Source organism: Thunnus maccoyii, chromosome 10, assembly GCF_910596095.1.
Source record: "Thunnus maccoyii chromosome 10, fThuMac1.1, whole genome shotgun sequence".
NCBI classification, from domain to species: Eukaryota; Metazoa; Chordata; class Actinopteri; order Scombriformes; family Scombridae; genus Thunnus; species Thunnus maccoyii.
The window spans coordinates 27,817,324-27,842,323 of NC_056542.1; the positions used below are offsets into that span (position 1 = coordinate 27,817,324).

Consider the following 25,000-nt stretch of genomic DNA (forward strand, 5'->3'; position numbering starts at 1 on the left):
AACAATTCAAAATCAAAATAATTGAACCAACGGCCTTTAATATATTGTGAACAATCTTCCAAACAAAAGATATCCTGAGTTAAAGCAATACAAGTTTGCTTAGTTACACTGTGGATTGTGAAGTAAGAGCAAAGTGATAACAGGGATGTCATGTTGTTGAGGTTTTATTTCAGATTAGCTGTTCAGATATCAATAATTCTTGCTGAGGCAAGTCTTACATAACGGGAGCCGACCCACGCCTTTCATCCGTACTGTAATTGCTGTGTGCATCAAAGAGAGGGAGATTGACAGGCTGTATGGGCGGATTAATACAGTGGGTGATGACGACATACTGGGGCGGGAGGGAGGGAGTGGAGGGCGGGGGTGTGGGGGGGGGACGAGGGAGGAGAGAGGGACTAAGATATGGGGTGAGAAGGAGGAGAATGAGAGAAAAGAAGAAGAGGACAAAAAGTGGGGAGAGAGTTAACGAGAGGGAGAGCATTAATTGTATGCATTGTGCCGGAGCTCTTTTGCTGAGTGTGGCTGTCGAGGTGCGGGCGCTAACCCCTCCAGCAGCCCGCCGTGATCTGAGCCAGCTCTCAGACTGCTGTATTCCAATGCAATTAGGCCACTCAAAGGCCTGCTTAAAGCTGCACCCCCACCACACACACACACACACACACACACACACACACACACACACACACACACACACACACACACACACACACACACACACACACACACACACACACACACACACACACACACACACACACACACACACACACACACACACACAGATAGCAACGGCCCCTGTGGGTCCCCTCCATTGTAGCGGGGAGGTGTATTCTGTCCCTCTTTGAGGCCCTGGATGAAGAGACCACCCCGGGGAGCAGAAAAAAAAGGGAGGATTACCTCTCTTTCTGTCCCTTTCCCTCTTGCCTTTCTCCCTTTCTGTCTCTTTATCGCTCTCTCTTTCTCTCTCTGTCTGGTTTAGGAGTTCACCTCTAAAGTCTATCAGCTCAGGCAGGCACAGAGCTGAGCTGAGCTGTGGTTTGCTCCTCCAAAGAGACGCAACTCGCAGTTTTTTTTTTTGCAGGGAGGAAACAGAAGAAGAAGAAGAAGAGCAATGAGGCATTTCTGTGATGGATGTCATTGTGGGACTGCTTTAGCAATATCACTTTCCTTTCCCTCTTTCATTATTCATACAGTCATGCATTTCAACAAGTGGCGTGGGGCGTGTAGCTCACTAGCTCATCCCCGTTGGCATCAGCGCCGCAGCCTCAGTCAGTCCCCTCTGTGTGCTGTATTAAGAGAAAGCTCTTCACGATAGCACAGTTCTCTTGGCTGCGTTTCAGCGTGTCTCATTCCCCAGAAAGCATTTAAAGCAGATTACCAACCTAACGCTACACCTCCCCAATAAGAGAAGAGAGAGAGAAGAAAAAAAAAAAAAACTGGCACATTAACACCTGCAATACTACTCAATGGCATCAACAGATTAACGAGGTAATCCACACAATGAGGTCTTTGATTCGTGTGGTTTGGCAGGCAATAATGCCAGGCATAATGCACGCTGTTATTTCAGACCGTCCCAGCACGGGAAAACCTGGCAGAAGCAGCTCTCTTTTTTGTCTTTGCGTCAGATGAGCTTTTGAAGAATTTTAACTCGTGCATCTGGTATGTTTTGCCTGTTCCTTGTCAGAGAAATAACCCCGCTGGCTGCTCCTGTGGCACATGTGAGGGGAGAAGGGGAGGAATCACAGGCTTTCTGAAGGCTGTTTAAACAGCAGGGCTGAGGAGCTCTCTCTCTCGTCCTTCCCCCCATTTTTCTGCATAAGGACGTGCGTATAGGGTGTGTGTGTGTGTGTGTGTGTGTGGGTGTGTGTGTGTGTGTCATAGATCTCGCGGTCCCATCGCTCATGTGCGGCTCGATTAGCCCCACGTGCCTCGTTCGTCAGACGTGGAGGCAGAGCAGATGGCAGGAGACGCACCGTGTTACCATGCTGCGGCACTACGTAACGCTGCTCTAATTGAAACATCAATACTGCCCTGTCAATACACTACTGCTACTTTACAAAACACCACTACCTACAGACCTGCACTTGACTGGGAAAAAGCTGCTATTACTCTTACATCTTAGTTTCACACTGAAGTGAGGCTTTGAGACGCACGGAAAGTGAAAGTTTCAAGTCAATTCTGTAATGACAACAAAGTAACTTTTTTCTAACAGTTTATGTAACGGTTTCTGGTGTTTCCAATATCCTAATTTGAATGAGACACATGAATTGGTTTCTGTTTGTATACAGTGTTGTGCTGGTAAAGGAAGCATGCAGCAAGAAAAAACAAGGAAGAGCATTTCCTCCGTAGCATCTCCTTTGTGGCACATTTTTAATGAATTGCTAAAAAGTTGAGGGAGTTCACATGGCTGTGATCGGTAATTTGATGTTATCGGAAATTCAGTGGAGAACAGAGAGAAATTAGGCGGCTAGAAATTAATTTGCTATTTGTCCAACTCAATGAGGAGTGACACAGCCCCTTTAATGAATGGGTAATCCATTTCTTATTGCGCTGAGCTGAATTCACCCTTCAATGAAGTGGAAAAAGACAAACATATCTTTCAGTAACCTTTGCAACTTCTGGAGGAAAGTGAGCAGGGGAGGAGAGTGCTGAGACCCGTTCCTGAAACTATTTGTTTCTGGGAATGATTTCTGTTTGTATGTGTTTCTGTAGGTGGGAGAATGATTGAGTTTTAAAGCCAAGTTAGGAATCCACAATAAATAATCTCTGCTGACACCGAGGCCACACAGTCAAAGTACTGTACATGGAATTGAATCATGATCAGTTGGTTTGCTGCACTGTGGAAAATAACAGTCTTTATTTAACCATCTGTCTTTTTTCTTCTTCGGTTCTGTACCTGCTGCCCTGCCTCTCTGTTCGGTGGTTCTCCTGGATCTGAAGAGTCTAACTGTTGCACGTTCCTCACATCCCTGACGAAATACTGGAGACTCTTCCATGGTAAGGACCACATCTGCTCGTCCACATTGTCACTGACGATATTTGATTTGTGAAGCTCCTTCACAGCAGCAGGTCTTGATCCTGCGGAGGACCTCTGTCCATCTGCCTGATGTAACTGTTGGATATAGTAGTAATATGACATGAGAACACTCTACAAGAGCTAAATGTAGAAGTGTACAGTAAGAGCAACAAGGGCTGTAAGTTCCAGTTATTTTCTCTATTAATCAAGGAATAATTTTGTCTATTAATGTCAGAATAGTGTGAAAATGCATTTCCTAAAACCCAAGGTGAAAACTTTAAGTTGCTTTTGTTCAACCAAAACCCATCAACGCTTAGTTCTGTAGAAAAAGGACCTAAACAATTAATTGATTATCAAAATAGTTGCTGATTAGTTTTCTGTCCATCGACTAATCAGTGAATCGTCTCAGCTCTACAAGCAACCACTTGTCCAATAAGAAAAACAGGCATTTTGGTGGTCAAATGGGTTTAAAAGGCATGTTCCTAGCATGAAAACGCACATTTATCTGATTCACAAAATCATTTCAGCTTCATCTTTTCCAAATATTTAATCATGCATAAAATCCTTAGACAGTCATTAACATCCTTAAAATACAGACGAACAGTACAGAAACAATCAGTGTGGTGCTGCAGCTTACCTTAAAAGCCAACTTCAAGGGCTTGTTGATGGTGTGATTATCCAACGCTCTGACTTTCGGAGTCTTCAACTTCTGGTTAATGGAAGAGATGGTTTGTGTTAAAGACAAAGTATCAAAACTCCAAAACACAGGATATTACATTTCTCATAATGCAGCCACTAGCAGTTTTTGTTAGACCTGCCTACTCACCTGGTATATTTCCTCATCTTTCAAACTCCATGCCCCTAGTTTGTACAGCCGGCTTTCAAAAACACAATTTTAAGTCTCCACCCCCAAACCTGATGACATCATCAGGATTGTTTTTTTCAGGCTTTTGAAAGCTCCTCCAGAGCCACAGAAAACATTATACAACTGTTTTCACAGAATGAGCAGTGCTCCCCATGGCCATTAAACTGACCTTTCTGGGTAAAATCAGCAGAGTGCCCCTTTGATCTAATTCTAATAAGCCATGATTTTATTTAAAGTTGGTTGTCTTGCATTATTTGTTCTTGTTAAGACTCCTTGAGGCCCTCCGTCTGTCGCACTTCACACCAGCACCACTTGCAGCAGGGGTTGTGACTCCTTTCACATCATTTCCCCCCTCCTTATGGATGTTATGATTGAAAAAAAAAACACTGACTTCTCTGTTCAGAGAAATCTGGTTCGACTATGTTTTCTCAAGGAAAAACACAAGGACAAACAGCTGAATTTGAAATCAATCAAAAACTGTCTCTGTCCATGAAAGCGACGTTCAGGCTCTGGTGAAGATTTGATCTTGGCTCAAGTTTTCAATGAGTGTTGACGTCTCAGAGTTGTGAGGAATCCCGAGCCGGCAGCTTACAGCGGGGGTTTCAGTGATACAGTATTTACAAGGCATGAGGAACAGGGAGCGCTGCAACAGACGGCACCGTACACGGCGCTTTCAATTATTTCTCACAGCATTCATGAAAATAGAAGCACGGTGGGGAGTACAGTATGAACGATAAAACTATAAAAAGACATGGAGCGAAAAGAGAACTCCCAAGCTAAAATAAATGGCGTTGGATGCTGGTGCTGGTGAAGAGCTGAAAATAGTGTATGTCTCTGCAACAGGAGGAGTAGAAATAGTGTGGTGGAGTGTAGACAGGGTGAGCAGTGATGGAGCAAAAAAACCTGAGTTTAAATAACTGGAGCAGGGCTGAAATTCAGATTTGACAGCATCTTCAAAATCTGTTTTGAGGCTAAAGTTGGTCTGGTAAACTCAATGGTGGGCCTCATGAAAGAACCACTTATACTAACAGATAAGATCTTAATGGCAAGTAGGAAGGATTTACAAAAACTTTTCTCAAGCGTTTCTCTCCAGGCCTGTCTCCTCAGGGGTACAAACCCTTAAGAACCATGATGTCCTAATTTGAATGAGTTTACAGTTTAGAGACCAATAGTCTACAGACATGCTAGCGGCTCTGTGAGGTTGTACTTAGACACAGAGGCGCTTTGAGCCATATGCACGCTAGCATGTTCACAATGAGGACGCTAAAATGCTGATGTTTACCACGTCCACCATTTTAGTTAGCATGTTAGCATGCTAACATTTTCTAATTGGCACTAAATACAAAGTACGGCTGAGGCTGATGAGAACATCATTAGTTTTGCAGGCATTTTATCATAAACCAAAGTATTTAACAAATAAAAAATGAGCTGCTGGTGGTGGAAGACGAAAAGTCACTGAAATTAATTCTAAGGGGAACATGAATGTCTGTACCAAATTTTATGGCAATCTACCCAGTAGTTGTTGAGATATTTAGGTCTGGACCAAAGTGGTGGACTGACATCGCCATCCCTGCAGCCAGCCCACTAGTGAGGCTGAGATTATAGTAAAACACAATGTAACATTCTGTTCCTTGTATCAGTGTGATGTGCGTTATTCACAGACAGTTTAGTGGGAGGTTCAGCAACAAATTATTGTTTTTTTTTATAGGGAATTGACATGGATCTTCTGGCATGATCAGAAACTACAGAATTCAATAGAAAACAATGTCCAAGAGTTCCTTCTGTTGCACCCGACATGGAACACCTGTATGAGCAAACCCCACTAAAAAAGTAAGAGAGATTGAGGATAAAAATAAGAAAATGTTCTTGCATGAGACCCAGTGACGCAAAGGACGGTCTTTGCTCATGTTTTTAGTGATGTCATCGTATTCCCAGATCGCAGCAATTAACTTGGAAAGTACAGCGTTATTATTACCCTCAGGAAGGACGACCACAACTACAAAAATAAGACCCAAGTTGTGATAAACTGGAATGATCCTTTAATGTCTTCCAGATTAGAAGCTTCAGATTGACAGATTTTGCAAACACTCAAGCAATAAAATCACACACACCTATATCCTTTCTGTTCTCTAGCTCATCAACAAAAACAGATGACAACCAGCTTTTCCTGGAGCTGATCTCTCTCTTCTCCCTTAGATGAGAAGCTGTGTGTGTGAGAGAGAGAGACAGAGAGAGAGAGAGAGAGGCTCACAGAGAGAGATGTTTGTTTCCCAGCCCTTCCACCGTCTCCGTGGGACGACCCTCCCCATCCACCCACCAACCCCCCCCCCCCCCCCCCCCCCCCCCCCCCCCCCCCCCTCCAACCTAATGGATCAGACAAAGGACATCATTTGTAGGCCAAGTCTTTTTCTGAGCGTCTCTCTCCTCAGCTCTGCATACCAATCCAATACAGCCCAAGGAAAAAAAGCCACACCGTGGTACATGTGTGTGTGTATTTGTGCGTGTGTGTGTCTGGGCCGGGGGTTGGAAGGTCTGTTTGCTTCTCCGCCAAGCATCGATTTATCCTTTTCTCCAATTTATTTCTCCTCTTTGCCTCTACGATCCATTCAGATCTGCCTCTAGGGGAGGAACTCAGGGTAAAGACGTTGTCAGGCCTCGTCGTTGCCTCCTAACACCGGCTCAAAACTCATCTACAGGCCCGAGGACCGTGTACCCCTGCAAGGACATGTTGAGCAGCAACAAACAGAGCAACCTGTCGTCCAGCGGCATACTTCTGTCAGGGCTGTAATGGGCCTGATAATGCAGCGTAAAGGACACAGATGAGAGGATAATGCTGAGTCTGAAAGAGAATTATTTTTGTTTCACTGTGCTGAAAGATGATTAAGTAGACCAAAAAATGTCCTCTAATTTCAAAGGAGAGTTTTATCCAGGTCTTTTTTTTCCTGCAGTAACAACTGTTGGAGAAGCTAGAATGATATTTAATTGTTCCTCATAATCAGGCCTAGACTCAGTGTATGAGCAGATATGATCAGAATAACAATATCTCAAGTCCTGATTCAACTGTCTGATCCCTATCTCTGTCTGTATGATTCTGACATTTTCAGATGTTATTACTCAGACTCAAGGATTTGTATCCTAAAGCCTCGATGGTGATGACTGTGTTGAACAGAAATGCTGCCTGTGCACAAATCCCACTGTTGTACCCCCACCCCCCCCCATCCCCCAACACACACACACACACACACACACCAACACACACACACCACACACGTATGGCAAAGATCTGTGAGCCATTCCTCAGTGTCACAGTGAGCGACGCCTGGCACATCCTTACACGTGAAGTTGATCAATGCAGATATGTCCAGGGGGAAATTGAAATCCATAGGAAATTAGGCGGCACCAGTGATTTATTGGAATAGTAAATCACTGCGTGTGTGATGTGTGAAATGTGTGTGTTCCCGCTCTGTGTACAGTACCTTGTGTCTGGCTGAGGTGGTGATATCAGCAGCCCGCACCTTCCTGTCTCTCTCCATTCGGTAGACCCATTCAATCAGGTCCAGAGGGGGGTAACGGTCCCTTGGCTCAATGTGAGGGATAGGGTGACGCGACCCCATGGACACAATGCTCTGCAGGGGACCCTCTGAAGTAAAAAAAAAAAAAAACACAAAAACCATAGATGTACTGTCAAAGCATTGCTGGCACTGTCTGCCTCAGTAGCTACGTTTCTATCCAAATGTCAAGTCAATTTTTGCACAAATGTTTTAAATGTTGCCAATGCTTCATGACATGGAACTTAAGTGTCTTTATACATCAACTTGGCTGGAGTAAGTAAAAGACAAGATAAAAATTTAAGAATATAAAACATGTCATGTTAGCGTTGTCTCAAAACCCTTGAATGTGTTAGTATTTACTAAGGTTTTACTATTTTATACAGTACTCAAAGATCTCCTCCAGACATGTTTTAAGACATAAAAATACTCTGCTTTGAATAATGTGTGTCTGATATGGTTTTTCCACAAAAAAATATATGTTAAAATCCTTAAAATGGCATCTTCTCCGTCTCCCTCATTGAAAAATCCAGAATCTATGAATATGCAAATATTTTTTATTTCAAAATTTTAACTGCTGGATGCAAGATGTCTCCTTCTTCACTCTAAAGTCCATTCTCAGTGTATGTGCACTGGAGGCTTCAGTTTCCCTACTGAAGAACTCCTAGGAAAGTTGCCTATTGGAGCAGGATTAGCCTCCAAACTAGTTGTGATGTCACAAATCATGCTCGTAGGTACATGCCTTAAACTCAGATTAAAGGTGAGCACAGAGAAACTTTCCACTTTCAGCAAGTGAATGTGACAACTAGTGTGAGACTCTGCACATACATCATTTGTATGTTATACAGTGAAGCTCAAACATCCAACTGAAGGAACAAGAAGAAAAACACATTTTTGAGTGGAGGGGGAATCAGAATGAATTCTAAAAATCATTCTAAAAATACCGTATTGACTCGAATATGAGACGATATGTTTTCCTGGAAATTGTGTTTGAAAAAGTTTGGGTTGTATTATATTCAAAGACTAGAGAATTACATATTATTAACAACATAAGATATTCTTTTTGAATGGGAAAGAGTGTCGCATTATGGGTTGTTTGCAGCCTTGTTGCTAGGCTAGTGAGTTTCTTCAAGTTCGTTTATAGTGTGTCTTTTAGAGTTAGTGAGCCCTGAAAGTGTTCAGGAAGCCCAGTTCAACCTACGGGAGTTGGCTCACGTAACATGTTTTACTGCCAAGGAGAAAATTAATTCCTGACGAGCGAAAATGAGTCGAAAACCTCTTCTGACATCGACTGCAGAAACACAATGGGGAGCTCAAACAGTCTGAAAAACTGTAAGAGAAAATCATTTTGACTGCTTCCAAGAGCACTTATGTTTTACAGGAAATATTTCATATTTTACTTGTACATCTTATAATCAGGGTTATCTAGCATTCGAGCCAATATGATTTCTTTTTGCAAAAACAAACTATTCAATCTGTGAAAAATATGAAATGAAATCAATCAAAATCCCTAGATTACAGTGCAATTTATTACATTATTTATTTAGGAAAATTAAATATATTGATGAAGAAAGTTGTGTGATGAAACATTTTGATCATATTAAATGTGTTTAATAATTCCATTTACATTCAGCCTTTCTAGTTTTATATATCTTTATACAAAAGTTACTTGAAGAGATGCAGACAATCCCTCTTTGTGTTCACACAACCTGTGATACTGTGGGTGTGAAAAAAGAAAAAAAAAAACAGAAATAACTTTTTTTTCTTACCTTAACCATAAGTTAAAGTTCTAACAAACTAGCCACTTCAAGAACAGCAGCCCCAGGGTTTCTTTAACTTTCTAAGCTTGTGAAAAAATTTAAAGGGGACATATTATGTACATTTCCAGCTCAATATTTTTATTCTCGGACTCCACTAGAGTAGCTTTGCATGATTCATAGTTAAAAAAACCTCCATATTTATCTTATACTGGCCCTTCATCCAGCCCCTCAGTTCAGCCTCTGTCCCTAACAGGCAGTATTAGCTCCTGTCTCTTTAAGGCCCCCCTCCTGATGAGCCCACTGTGTTCTGATTGGCCAGCTTTCTGGAAGCGTGCCGAGGGGCAGCCATATCAGAGTCATGTTAAGTTACTGCTGATGAAAACTGTACATTTCCTGCTTTACTGCTTCATATTAAAAGCTTTTAAATGACTAAATAAAAGGAGACTTTTATTGTGAAGAAATTTCAGGAAATGAAACGTGTTTGTCACTGAATTAGCAGAGATTCATTAGCAGCGCTAAAAACAGTTGACACAACAAGATATGGAGATATTTGGAGCTCTTTGTTCAGCAGATCAGTTAGAAATAATGTAGGAAGGAATAGTACAAGCAGAAACAGCCACAGTGATGATGGTGTTTGATGAACAGCTGCAGACAACCAGCACACCTCCAACAGGTAAACTACTTATTTTACTTTGCCCTGCTGTGTAATGGAAAAACACTCACAGCTTGCCAGCTACACTTGAGTCATGGCTCAGCCTGACTAACCCCAAAACAATGGAAAAACGCCATCATGTTAACGGAGCAGAGCAGTGATCTTGCGCACTGTGCGTGGAGCAGATGACCATATAAAGAAATTTGTCACAAGCTGACGTCGGCTCGGGCTGAAAGTAGAAAAAAACATTGAAAACCGAGTGTTAAGAGCAGTCTAAAGCCAGTGCTTTATGATGTCCCTCTGACATTGTAACATTATATATATGACTGCAAATAAGGAAAAGCATAATAGGTCCCCTTCAAGGGTGGAACTGCATCGGACAGCCAATATCCGACATTGAGTAGTTGTGTGAATCTCCAAGAGGAGATTGCATTTGTGCATCAATGTTCAAATAGTTCCAAGGGACTTTTCTAGAGAGTAAAACACAGATAATGTGAACCCAGACTGAAGAATCTTCGCCCCACTCACACTCCCACAACTGCTCCCCTTGCTGTTTTTTTTTCTATTTCCAGGTACACCGTTTGTGTTCTAGCTTGTTTTTGTCCTGCTTTAATTGCTTTTTCTTCTTTTTTTTTTTGCAGAGAAGGAAGAAAAGACAACAACAAGGCGGTGAGGGCTGCAGCTAATGGAGAGGCTGTAATTGTGAATGGAGGCATTCATCTGGAGACGTCGTCCGTGAATTACGCCTCACAATACCCAGCGCCGGGCTGCTCAGATCACCAACCAGTCACCAAACACACACACACAAGTACACATACATATAGCCACACACACACACAGAGCCCTCAGATCACTGGTGCTCAGAGGAGGAACATAATCACACCTCCACAGAAAGCAAGACACCGAAGAGGGAAGGAGAGATGGAGGAGAGGAGCTGGAGGGGAGGAGAGCAAGAATAGAAAAGAAATTAGACGAGGAGAGAGGAGGTGAGGGGGGAGGAGATGGGATGGTGAAATTGATGTTTCCTACCATTTGATTTGGGCCATAGAGCCCAGGAGGCAGATCAGATAGAGCCACATGCACACACACTCACTCATGACACACATATGCAACAAACACACATATACATATATTCTGCATACAAATTCACACACATGTAGCAAACACATAAGAATACATGTGCAATCTCTTTCTTTTCTTACACAAGGACACACATATATGCATGTAAGTAGGCTAAGCCCACGCACACACACACACGCAGTATGAGAGACAGTTAGAAACACACAAAGACACATTAATGCAAAATTATAAATCTCCTTAAACATTATGTATATAACTTGTCAGAGCTCAGAGAGCCATCATACAAACCTCACTGTCAACCATCTCTCACTCTTTCCTCTACCTGCTGCAGCAGTAAAACCCACACATATCCTTCAGCCAAACAAACACCATTAAGCCAAAACACACAGAAACACGGCTAAAAAAGACACAACAAAGCCTATGTGGCGGTATAAAAAAAAAAAAAACTCTCATCTCTGTGAGGCGAGACGAGGCACCTGTCAGTGCGGCGGCTCCTGCTACTACAGAGAAACGTCAGGAAACAACAACTCAATTAAACACACCGTCCCTGTTCAATTACTGCCACATAATCACAGCAATTTACCTTCACTTGCCGCACAGCCACCAAACAAACACACGCGGGGGTAAGCACGCATACAGAGGCGGGAACACACGCATGCAAACACACACACACACAAACACACACACATGGACAAGGCTGGATCACAAAAGACAACAGAGCTGGAGCTTCATCCTACACATCATGAGTGTAAAGCTCACCATGTGGTAACTCACTGCAGGGTAACTGGCATAAAACAGACACGGAGGATGTTGGCAGAGTAGAATATAAGTGGATTTCTGATTTGCAAACATGTTCCCTACAGCATAACCAACATCATAAGTATCACAGTTTCTGTCCAGTTAAAGGAATATTCTATATTTTAGTGTAAGCATAAGTATATTTTTAGTTATAAATGTCTAAAATTGTATGTGACCAGTTTTGTCTTTGAAAATTATATCTACAAAGAAGTCAGCTGTGATGTAGATGCTTCAGGGTTTTGAGATGAGACGCTAAAATCAATTACTTGCCATTTTACACTGTCCCGAGTGCTTTATCGTGTATTATTTCAAGTGTTACAGTACGACAAAAGAGTAACATCATTATGTTTTCATGATAGTCCCCAAATTAGTCGCCTTGTTCCTGATATTCTTTTTTTTTTTCTGGATGTCATAAATATTTGTAATTCTATCCAGAATTTCCCTGCAGCCCAGCAATAAATCCTACCCACATGAAGGTTTTAATGTTCAGTTTGTGTTGAAACCTTATGGTCACTTTGGAGGCCGAGTTTTGTGTTGCTGCTGGATAATATTGCATCATACTGAGAGTTGTTTCTAATATTTTATCCACCCTCATTGATAAAAAACATTGGTTGGGCAAATATCTCTTTAAACCAGTTTTAAGATTATAACCTTCATGAGGTAGGATTCATTGCAGGGCTGACTGCATTAATTATAGCTGTGTACCTAATAAACTGAGTTTACACAGAGGTGCATAGGCTTTAACAGAGGACACAGGCGGTCACAAAAAAATCAGTGTACATCATTTGCTTGGTCATTTCTACTCCCACCGATCCCACATGTGTGCATGGTCTATAATAATCACATAGGTAACTGGAAACAGGACAGAAATCATTAAATCACTCCAGTAAAAACATCTTACTGCTAAAGCATTCAGTAATTTTTTAGACAGTAGTGTGCTTCCAATTTTCCCCAACAGTTCGGGGAAGGCTCTTTCTTGTTTCAATATGACAGTACCCCCGCGCACAAAGCCAGGTCCATAATGAAATGGTTTTCTCAGTTTGGTCTGGAACTTGACTGGCCCGTTCATAATCCTGACCTCAACCCCATCCAACATCTTTGGGCTGAATTTTAACACCAACTGTGAAGCCTTATCACCCAACATCAGTGTCTAATTCTCCTGTGGCTTAACAAGAGCAAATTCCTGCAGCCAGGTTCCAAAATCTTGTGGAGAGCCCTCCCGGAGTAATGGAGGCTGTTATAGCAGAAGATTAATGCTCATGGATTTGGAATATCCTGTTCAACAATCACATACAGGTGCAATGTTGGGGTGACTACATATCATATCCATATTATACTGTACGTGGCTACATCTGGCAGCTTTGTGTAGGAGACTGATCAAATATGATTTAAAGATAACAGGGTGTATTGAACAAGGACTACTACTACTACTGAAGAGACAAGGGATGTGCAGAGAGCCCAGTATTTGTATTTGTATTTGTTGAGGCAGCAAAATTATTTGTATTTGTATTTGAATAAAAGTGGAAATAGGTGTAACAATCCTGTTTTTGTTTTTATTACACTTCTAATTTTAGGATATTAAAGTGTTAAAATAAGTGTTCTTCAATAAACTATTTTGTAAAGGAGGGCTCCCACACCAGGACTCAAACCCCAGCCTCCCAGACCACAGGCAACTGCACTGACCACTTCACCAAAGCTGAGCTCTGTTACACCCACAGACCTGCAGCTGTATATACATCCTTGAAGCAGAGACAGACAGCGGAGCAGAGGAGAGAGACAGAGACAGCAATGTAACCAAGTCCCGACCTGCAAACTGTTAAAAATATTTTAACAAAATAAATATTCGTAAAAACCCACCATTTGTGCTTAATACCGTATTCAGGTTCAGCTCCTCTCCTAAAAGAGACGCTGTGCCGCTGTCCGAAAAGCCACTTACTGAGATTACTCTGAGCAGCATGCGTGGGAACAAATTACAATACAATATATTTGTATATATTTCTTGCTTTCCCCCGCTGCTGTTGCACTGTGCTGCTCTGTCTTATCTGTCCATGCGCTGTCCTCTTTGTGTCCTCTTTTCGCACCACAACATTATCATTCATGAATTTGTTTTGAAAATGGACATGTGGCATGAGAGTGTGTGACAAGTGTCAATTGCAAGAGTCTCACAGTCAATGTGTGAAAGTTGACAGCTCTGTCTGTATGCTAAATATGAAGCTAAAGCCAGGAGACTGCAAGCTTAGCATAAATACTGAAAACCAGGAAACATCTAGCCTGGCCTGGCTTTGTCCAAAGGTAACAAATTAAGGTAACGAGATGCACCTCTAAAGCTCACTAATTAACACATTATATCTTGTTTATTTAATGTGTACAAAACTGTTTCCCCCTGCTTCCAGTTTTTATGCTAAGTTAAGCTAAGCTAACCACCTGCTGGTGGTAGCTTCATATTCAGCATATACTAGAGAGTGGTTACAGTCTTCTCATGTAACTCTCGCTAAGAAAGCAAATAAGTGTATTTCCTGAAATATCTAAGTATTCCCTACAAACATAACATGAAAATCTCCAAACAGCATTCATATATTTTCTGCACACAACAGGAGCTTGTCCAGAAATTACAATCAAGAAGTCATGACTGCAGGTGAAGTTCAGAGCACAGTGAGGCAAACTACTACAGAATGATGTCATTGGGGATAAGATTGAAGAGTATCAACACTGTGAATGAGTTGTGTGTGTGTGTGTGTGTGTGTGTGTGTGTGTGTGTGTGTGTGTGTGTGTGTGTGTGTGTGTGTGTGGACAGCAGATTGACTAACAGCTTGAACTTGGGTTAGATCCAGGAGCACGGAGAGGGATACATGGATGGATGGAAGAGAAGGAGAGGAGGAGGGGGAGAGCCATTGATTTCTCAACAGAGAGATCAGCATCTTGACAGACAGAGACGAGAGAGCAACAGAGCAAGACACACACACACACACACACACACACACACACACACACACACACACACACACACACACACACACACAGAAAGAGAGAGAGAGAGAGAGAGAGGGGGTTCCCACTGTGGCCCTTAGGTGAAATTCCACAACTTTTCCATCACTTTTCAGGTTTCCAGAAAGCTGGAGTACTTTCATGTTTACCTGCCTTCTTTGTACTCTGGTTTCCACTAAAGTAAAATCCAGGTTTAATGTAAAAATGTTGTAAAATAAATCCATCTGTAAAATTTCCTAACTTTAACAGCAAATTTGTTAAGGTCCCTGACTTTTCCTGACTATCTTTCAAAACTCCATGATATTCCAGGACCTCCATGACCGATGGGAACCCCCGTTGACAGAGATCAACAGCAAAGTCTGGTTCAATGTCTTTCTCCCAGCATGCCTCAGTGATTCTAACAACCCTAAAACCCCCGACAGGGACACGGAGGACGGTGCTGTGGCTTCATGCCGGTGTGGCTAACGAGGTGTGTGTGTATGTGTAGGTCGTGGCCGTCGGGGGAGCTGACACACACTGTGGAGGAGAGGGTGGAATTGGGGAGGGGCAACTGTAATTACACATCACAGTCCCTGTGGTCAGTGGCCCGACTGACTTCTTCTGACTGCACTGCCTCGGCCAGAGAAGAAGAGATGGCAGGTGGGAGGAAGGTGGTGGGAGCGGAGGGTAAAGAAGTTTTTTTGCTCTAAACTTGTTGAAACTAGTTGTAATAAGAAAAAACGCATCTTAAATTTTGCTTTTAAAAAGTTGTATAGTTGAAATTGTTTATTTCTTGAATTTATGCTGCTTAATTTACTTGTGCATGGATCAATTTGTCTTTCAGTGGATTTTGTTTATCAAACGCACCCTCTGTGCATCATTTGTCAGACCTCTAAAGTAACCCTGGGTTCCAGGCTCACCTCAGTTTGCATGTGTTCAAAGTAATGCAAGTGGCAGACACTTTTACATACTGTGCTTGGTCCTGTGTGGGTGTTTGGTGCCGTAGAGGATGAGTGTAACACTGAGCACGGCTCCGGCTGCCTCCTCTTCATTTGGTCTTGAGCAGCTCCTAACTGAGCCTTTGTTGTCAGTCACCTGGAAAAAACACATCAGCAAAGGTGTTAAAAAAACATTCATTTAGAAAACTTACTGCAGTTAATATTATTGCTGTCTCAATTTGGACTGATTGTGAGTGACATTTTAGTCTAAATTATTATCACTTGGTTTATGTGGTATATTATTATACTGTATACTGTTCACTTCAATATCAGTGACACAAATACTGCTACTTAAGGTCAAAGCTTGTTTTCAACCTGAAAAACAAAATAAATAATGATGTCTCTACAGATCAGTGAATCTAGAATAATTTAAGTGTCATTCTTGGTCTTGGGAACACATAGTTGTAATAAAAATATTCTGAATTCAAAGCTCAATTACTAGTGTTTTTTTATCGAGCTTCAACTGTATCCCCGTTCAATTCACCTTCAGTGAACTAACTTGCTCAGGTGTGATCACATGACCTAAGTATGGAATTGCAGTCACATGATAGCAAGTAGTTGTACATGGGGGGGAAGATAGGGAAAGCACTAAAAAGATTGTGACTTTGGAAGGTATCCTCTTGATTTGTCTGATGCAGTCTGATGAAGCCTCATATTAGCTTCATCTGAACTTTAGAATGCATTTTAGCAGAAAATGAGAACTGTGAGACTTTGTCCCCGATCACTTTCACTGGAGTCATTTTAAGAAGAGATCTCCTCACGGCCAGTGAGCACAGGAGGAACTATTAAAGTGACCTATGACTCTTTAAAGGTGTATGTGGGCATGTGGATGTTATTGGGAAGCAGAACTTATCCTTTATTGTCCTTGCAATGCAATTGTTCCATTAGCTATGCTGCTTATCCTCTAGAGGATCATGGGGGGGGGGGGGCTGGATCCTATCCCAGATGACATTGGGTGAAAGGCGTGTTATACTATGGACAAATCGCCACTCCATCACAGGGCTGACACATAGAGAGAGACAACCACTCACACTCACATTCACACCTACGGGCAATTTAGAGTCACCGATTAACCTATCCTGCATGCCTTTAGTCTGTGGGAGGAAGCCGGAGGGAACTCACGCAGGCACGGGCACAACATGCAAACGCCACCTAAAAACAGAATGTGTGTTTCTTCCCTGGAAGCCAAACATCTTGCAAATTCAGAGATAGTAGTCAAACCCATTGACTAACTTGATGACGGTGTGATTGGAGTGATTCTAAAATGCTTGATAAACGCAGGCATTTATTTGATTGATTTCTGAATAACCTTGATCTTTGCTTTTCATTATAATAATAAAAACAATAATATCAACCTCAGTTTGGCTTATGTATGCAGACAACTACACCCTAACATACCCAGATCCAGATACCAGATCTGCTCCACCAATATAAACTCCCTATATCTGCCAGAGCAGCTGCCCAGCCGGCCTGTGTGTGTGTGTGTGTGTGTGTGTGTGTGTGTGCGTGCTATATGAGTGTATGTGTGAGTGTTCTAAGCAGACCAGAGGCCAGGCATGGCGGCCCCCAGCCGAGCGCTGCATTGATTTGTTGTTGGTAAACAAACAGCTGGATGCTACAGGTGGATCGATACGCCTCGCATGCCTCCCAGTCTCCCAGCATGCCTTTCTACTGGGTCGACACGTCTCTCCGAGGAGCTGCGACCCCGCTGTCGCCAGGAAACCTCGTGAGTCAAATATTTTGAGTTGCCTGATTGTTTTAATTGAGTTGAAGTTAATTTTATACAGAAAGTTACTCTTCTGACACAAGGGTCCATGAAATCCATACATACTGTTTTTGGATGCTATGTTTTTGTAATCAGTATAAAATGTTACGCAGTGGTAAAGTATCATGTTGTCAATGTTTGGTGATGATGTCAGCCGTAAGTGCACATTATCTTATTATCTAAATGAGGAAGAAATCAACCAGTAGTTATACTACTGGTGTGATAAAAAAGAAAAGTACAAGTGGAATAATAAGTATAAGAACTACAAGCAGAGACCAAACCAGGGCATAAAGGAAGGAGAAATTAAACTGACTTTTAGACAAAAGAGAGACAAAGAAAATGAGAGGATTAGCAGAAGCAGAGGAATAGAGGCGAGAGGGGAAGGATTTCAAAGCTAGAGAGAGAAACTGCAGAGAGAGAAAAAAAAAAAAAAGGAGGTGGGGGGATTAGTGATGGGCGAGAGATGGAGGGATATGGAAACGGGTGAGTGTCAGAGAAAGGAAAGTGAGACCCAGCGATAGAGAATGAGCCTGAGAAGAGAAAGGAGTTGAAAAAGAGATAGTGATAGAGAAGGAGCAAGGGGACAGAGACAGACAGGAAGATGAGGGGGACTGATAGACAATGTGATATGACAGAAAAAGAAAACACCTATAGAGTAGAAAAAGAGGGACAGAAAAGAGATGATTCACTTAGCCGAGAGGAGGACGTCAGAGAAGATTACTGAGAAAGTTAGATGGAGACAGGGAGCTAGATAATGACTAAAAAATGTATTTTACGAAACCACGCATTTATTTTTTTTCTAATATTTTTGTTTCCTTTTTATCCTAATTAAAGTTAATGGCTCTTATCCTGCCCCACACAGACCTAGGTCCCGCTCCAAAAAAGTGATTAGTGAGTACTGCTTATATGCAGATTGCAAACGGTGGCAGCGCCAAGTTTTACAAATGATTGTCACTCCCAAGTTGCGAGTAAATCTGAGAGGTTCTCGCATGCTAATGTAAATTTGGAGAAAAGGGTCTCTGGGATCTTCTGTTGTTGGAAAATGAAGATCAGGCGCGGCACCTGGAGGTTCAGCAGCTTAAGGTCAGTGTGGCAACTTTCTATTTAAAAGGAAACTTCACTAAAACCTAAGAAACACTGAGAATATTGAGATATTGCTCTGTGGTTTTTCATTATTTTCTACATGTCTGTTTATTCTGCCAAAACTGTAAAATTCATCACATCCCCGACACTAGAGCACGATTCCTGGGTTAGTTTTACCGGGGGTTGCCTTGTTAAAATGGCTTATCAAATATGAATTCTTTCCAATCCTTTACCAAATCTATTTACATGTAGGCTTAGCTTTGTGCAATTTTATGAAAGAGATATTAAAATTTTTGATTTTTGAGTTGTTAGACAAAATTGTGTCTACATGTCGTGGAAGAAATACAACCTAACTTAATCATTATTAATTTTCCATCATAAACTGTATTATAAATTGAGTAGATTGACTTATAGCCTCTTGAAATATTATTGTATTTTCTACATTTTTAGGAATCAGCTGATAAGTGTTAATTCAACAACTTAATAATGATACTGTTATCTCAGCACTGCAGCATCAGCCCACAGCTCATATTTTGTGTCGCTGTTCAATATCTTTATACGTGACATTTAACAAACATTCTGCGTTTTCACTAAAATCTCTTTTTTGTGAAGGTGGAAAAACATGTAAACCATGTAAAAGTCAGGAAAAATCATAAAACAAGTGTACCTGTGTGGAATCAGGTGTCTCATTAGATTAAATTCAAGTTAATGTCTTCCACTGGAAAACCGGTGTAGTATGTATTATTCCTCCAATAAGCTTAATGAATCAGATGCAGAATCAGACACAAATCAGATAAAAGACAGAGGCTAAACTTACTATGTCAAACCGCAGGTTGTTGTTGGACCGGGCAGCTCTGAGGTGTTAAATGTGAAACAGGAAGTTACTAAAAGAGCACAGAGCTTGGTCTGCTTTCATGGTAAACAGAAGCTTCAAAATAAAACCAGAAAGAGGAACCTGTGAGTGTTGTCTGTGTTGAAGAGGGAGGCAGTGTCAGATGGGAGGGGAGGAGGAGTCTTGCTGCGACTACATATGTAAAGCAGCAGGGAAGCAGCAGTGTGTCAGACTGAGGCTCTGGCCCAACCTGAGCTCCTCGCTGCTTCCTCCAACACATCAATCATCCAAAACAGGGCCATCATAGCCACACTGCATGCTGGGAGACACGCACACGCAAGTACGCACACATACCGCAGCGTGCTTAAACACCAACAACTGAACAAACACACACAGAGCTGCACTAACACAGGTGTTTAAATTGCATATACACACACACAGCACAATTATGTAGTGAAATGCAAACACATGCATATGCACACGGAGGTAAAACATACAGATACATACAGTATCACAGTGCACGTACACACACACACACACACACACAAACACGCACGCACAGTCACACTTTTCTCTGCCTCTCAGTCTCACACAAAGCACGCAGACAAACAGAAATAGGTATCCTGTGCCCACAGGGTGCCCTCGCCCCCGACCATCTGTGACGGGTGCCAACACACAGTGGGTGATATTTACACGGAGAACCACCCCCTCCAACACACACACGCACTGGAAAAAAAAAAAAAAAAGAAAGAAAGAAATACCCACAAAGGGCCGCTCGGATCGCTTGATCTCCCAAAACTCATTAAACATGCAGATATATGCAAATATATGCACCTCTAGAAATCCACCTTGGGCCAGAGTGAGTGTGTATGTGAGTGTGTGATTGTGTGTGTGTGTTTGCGGGTGAAAGTACACATTTGTGCATGAGAGTGTGTTTCCACTATAGCAACTACGGAGGCTTTGACGGTGTTTTCTGCCAAACTTGATGCTGAGTGTGAGCTTGTGTAGTTATATGCTGTTACATTAAATTGTGGAGATGTTTCTAGGCTTGTTTACCAGTGGTGAGTGGAACTTTTCCCTGTTACATGTAGTGCATCAAATATTTTATTACTTTCTATAGTAATAAAACTGCATTTGAGAATCAGAACCAGGTTTGTTGCTAAGTAGGTTTGCACATATAAGGAAATTGCCTTGTTATGGTGCGTTACAGTCAAAATATACACGAAATTAAGTAATCATAAACAATGTAAAAAGAAAGACAGAAATTTGCAATAAAAATATGTAAAATATACATAGCGATTTACAAATCCAAACTGACATCACTGCCTCAAATAGCAGACTGAGACTAAAAGATCAAAACTGCATCTACTTGAATGGGAAAAGCTTTTTTTTTAGAAACAGTGGACAAGGCTGTATCACAAAGTTCATCTCCCACATGTTAAACTAAAAAATAATGACACTAGTTTAGCAATTAGTTAGTCAACATGGTTAGTATATTCTCACCACCTGCACTGACACCTACTGTACCTAAAACAAATTAAACGAACAAATTAACTTTTCATTTTCCTGACACTGTTATACATTATCACATTATAAAGAATGTGATGGTCTGTTGGGGTTTTTTATTACATTTTCAATTCTGTCCTTTTTTAGGAATAGGCTGGTAAATGTTCACTTGATACATCAATAATGATACCAATACAGTTGTCAATAGCTGATATTTTGTGCTGATATTTAACATCTTTAAATATAACAATTAAATGATAAAATCAACTATTACAAACATTCAGTGTTTTCACCAGAGGGTTATTTTTATGAGGGTGGGAAAGACTCTCAGATAGTATTTTCACCATTACAATCACTTCTGAAAATCATCAGTTCAAGTTATCATCTTCCTACAGAAAAGCACACAGCAGTATCAATAGTTTTTTTTACAGCAGACAAGTAGGAAAAGTAAAGGTGTTACTAATAACATTAAGGATAGCTGTGTTGTATTTAAGAGTCCCAGTAAGCCATGACAGTGTGACAGTGAGCCAGCATCACCAATACCAGGACCCTGAAACCAGCCATCTTTAATGTTTTATCTGTGCTTTTCTTACTGTGACATGTCAAAATATCCTCTGTGAGAAAGGCCTCTTATTAGTCCAGTAATATTTAACAACACAAACCGCATCATATCCATCAAGGTGGATAACACTGATTAGCTAATATCATTTTTTTCCTATTGGCTGCTTGCACTAATCGAACATCGTTCCTACATTATTTGCAAGATATTCCATTGTCAGTTTTTTGTGTGTGTGCTTGGTTTCTGTAATCTACAAGAGGGAAAGAGTAGGAGTGACTCCAGATGAAGCACTGGGGATGATGATGGTAAATGTATGATCTGTCAGTCACGGCCAGCAAGGATTGCATGTTTGTGTGTGTTTAGCCACATTGCTTCAGGCTAAATAGTGCTATTATATTCCTACAGCAGCACTAGTCACAGTCAGCTTGAGTCTCTGAGTCCGTTGGGAATCAGAGATGTCTCTGCTCAAAGACCGCTGTCACCCTGCTACACACACTCACACATAAACAAACACAACTCCCTGTGGGCATGGCAGCATGGAGCCAGGTGGGGTAGAGGAGAGAGCGATGTACATGTGTTTATATTTTTGTGTGTTTTTCTGTGTGTACATGTATGGGATGAGGGTTTTCTAAAAGTAGAGCGACATTATGCCCACTTCCCCCAAGCCCAAGCCTTATTCTTTGCACAAGAAAGTCACCCAAATTAAAAAAGCAACAACATATTAGTCACTTACCTCCAAGTGGTATCTAGCTATGCATATAGATCTGATGTTGTTTGTCCAGGTTTTCAGTTATCTATCTCTCCAATTTCTTTCTGAATGGAATTTGGTGTGTGGTGCTCACAGGGCTTAAAAATTACATTTTAAAAATTCTGCGAAAACATTTCTCTCTATAGAAATATTGTCTCCATTACGCTGGCTAATCCACCAAATCACAATTACGACTGTTTACTTTTTGGCAGGAAGTAACTCTAGCAATAATAACATAGTTTTAGAGAGTAATACTTTGTACTGAGAAGCTACTTTGCTGAAATTCGAGGAAACGTGAACAATTCCGTTGATCTTCATTGAATTGTGGTGGAGGCAGATATTTCACAACGTACACAAATAAAACCTAAACTACCTGCATACTATCTGCTACTGGAGAAAGTGAGAAAATATGTCTGTTTGTAATTTGGGTGAACTGGCCCTTTAGACTCACCCAGTAATAGCCATAAACATGTTAAACAAATGGCTTAAATTGTAATTTGTGTCTGTTTCCAATAGAATGTCACAGGAATGCTTGGGAAAAAGTGGATGAGAGGGAGACATACAGTGTGTGTGTGTGAGAGAGAGAGAGAGAGAGAGAGAGGGACAGAGGAGTAAAAAGTAGAGTACAAGACAAATGAAAGATGGAGAGAGCTAGAGATCAAGTGGGAGAGAGAGAGAGAGAGGGAGGATGCAGAAAGCACAAGGACATGGGGTTAAAATAACATCTGACACTTTTCTCTCCCTCTGAATGTTTTTTTTTATAAAAAATCTTAATCTTTATTATAGATGTTCATCATTATATTGACTTCAAATCAAATAATCAATCACGTCAGTCTGATTTAAATGCATACGCTGCTGTTTGTTGGGTTTCTGGAAAACACATATTCTATACTGTCCAATACTGTCTGCAATATTGTCTCTGATCAACAGTAAAACTGCTGAGCTGAGGCACCACAGACGGCGGTAGAGCGAGCACAGGGTAGAGTAGATGGGAGAAGAGAGAGAGAGAGTCAGGGAATGTGTATTTCCAGCCCTGCGGTCTCCTTCACAGCGCTGGAAGGTCAGTCGAGCCTCAAGCCATAACACTTGCTCCCTTTCACTTCAGTCTCGCTTTCATTCCAGCAGCACCACAGCACTCTTTTACAATTGTCATCATGACGAATCAATATAGACTCTCCACAGACCCCCCTAACCCCCCCCCAACCCCTCCCTGCTGCCCTTGAGTTTTTAAACACGGATCCAGCAGATAGTCCTGCAGATAGTCCTGTTAAAGTCTCTTCCCAGGGCCTCTATTTTATAGTTTGCCCATCTCTCTCTCTCCTGTCCCTCCTTCTGTCTTTTCTCTTAGTCCTGTCTAACCTCAGTATCTCTAGTCTCAACATTTGATTCTCTCTTCGCATCATTCCAAGATTTCATTGGCATGGCTGCTCGTCAGAGGCAGCACAGAAAATGTTAAAACCACCAAATAACAATATGTGTACAGATTTTGTCCCAGGAACTATGATATGTCAAATCTTTGTACTTAGTCTTAAATTGTATAATTATTGCACAGTGATACAGACAACAATATAGACTTAAACTTTTGCTTTTGCTCATAAATATCATTAATAACACTTTTGAAACTAGGAATTTATACAAATCATTCAAAAGCCAGTTAGGACATATCAGACATTGTTGCAAGTTTCTGTGTTAGGTGTGTGTGTCCTTTTTCTCTCTCTATGTTTATTTACATTGACTTCAAGCCTTGTAACACTCCGTCTTATTTTCAGCATCCTGTACTGGCAGTTGTGTGTATACTCTCTCAATGTAAGCCTGACAACCAGTGTAAAACCATTGTGTGTGTGTGTACGCGCTGATTAGCGGTGTGCTAAGGCATGCAGCACGTCAGATGCGAGCGTTAATTCGTGTTGCGAGCATCACAGTGACTCGTCTCGGCCGTCCTGTAATGAGCAGCGGCGCTGTTATGTGGCTCGACTTCACGGTGTTTCCTCCCCATCTCTGCGACACACTGGGCCTTGGTAATTGGTCACAGAGGGGACAGTAAATCTGCACGAGGACGTGGGAGAGACACAGAGATGGAGAGATAGACATAGAGTGTGTGTGTGTGTTTGTGTTTGCAGGAAGAGGTAGGTGATAGAGGACAGGGGGTGGGTGTCTTTCATCTTCACAGCTTTTTCTCTATAAACCTCCAACTGTTTACAAGGACTGATGCCTATTTGCACACACACACACACACACACAGAGACACACATATACACTGTGTGTCCGCCCCCACCTCCACTGCTACCACCCACACATATATACAGTAAATGACCTCAGCGCGCTACTGTCTGTGAGTATGGATTCTAATCAGACGTCGGCAGTATTGTGTCTGTCAAACCCGGCCAAGGTTACTTAACCTTCCAGTCTTAATTTCCCTTCCATTTTAGCTCCTTCCTCCATATCAAACATCAGCACATCTATGAGGGAAAAAAGGAAAAGAAGAGCGCGGGGAGGAAAATGAAGATTGCCATGCTTGGCTGAAGCTCGGAGATGAAAGTAGAGGATGATTCACATTGCTATGGCAAAATGAACTGAACCAAGCTGAGCTGAGCTGTGCTGTGCTGTGCTGTGCTATTTTTAAACTTCTATACACCGCAGCTATTGGAAGAGGACAATGTGAACCAGAGCAAATCATCTCTATATCATGAGAGAAGGTATGTGAAATAGTGTTTCCAAGAGAGTATGTGAGAATTAGTATATAAGCTCCTCCAAGAGGCTACTTCTTTGGGACATTTTGTACTCTACTTTAGTTAGTTAGAACTTGAAAAATGCAGGGGCCAAAAA

The 25,000-nt window shown here is 41.6% G+C and overlaps 1 protein-coding gene across 4 annotated transcripts in view; it reads right to left on the minus strand.

Moving 5' to 3' along the window:
• Positions 1-2,337: 2,337 nt before the first annotated feature.
• Positions 2,338-25,000, minus strand: part of LOC121906286 (neuroendocrine convertase 1-like) — a 185,078-nt gene continuing 162,415 nt past the window's right edge. For 3 of the 4 annotated variants that reach the window (XM_042425076.1, XM_042425077.1, XM_042425075.1), the window contains 4 exons: positions 15,655-15,778; positions 7,358-7,521; positions 3,654-3,725; positions 2,338-3,112 (listed from right to left, as the gene is read on the minus strand). In XM_042425076.1, the coding sequence (XP_042281010.1) occupies positions 2,861-3,112; positions 3,654-3,725; positions 7,358-7,521; positions 15,655-15,778 (612 nt within the window). In that variant the 3' untranslated portion in view covers positions 2,338-2,860. Of the gene's footprint in view, positions 3,113-3,653; positions 3,726-6,262; positions 6,675-7,357; positions 7,522-15,654; positions 15,779-25,000 lie in introns of those variants that run through there. The other variant, XM_042425078.1, reaches the window with a different exon arrangement.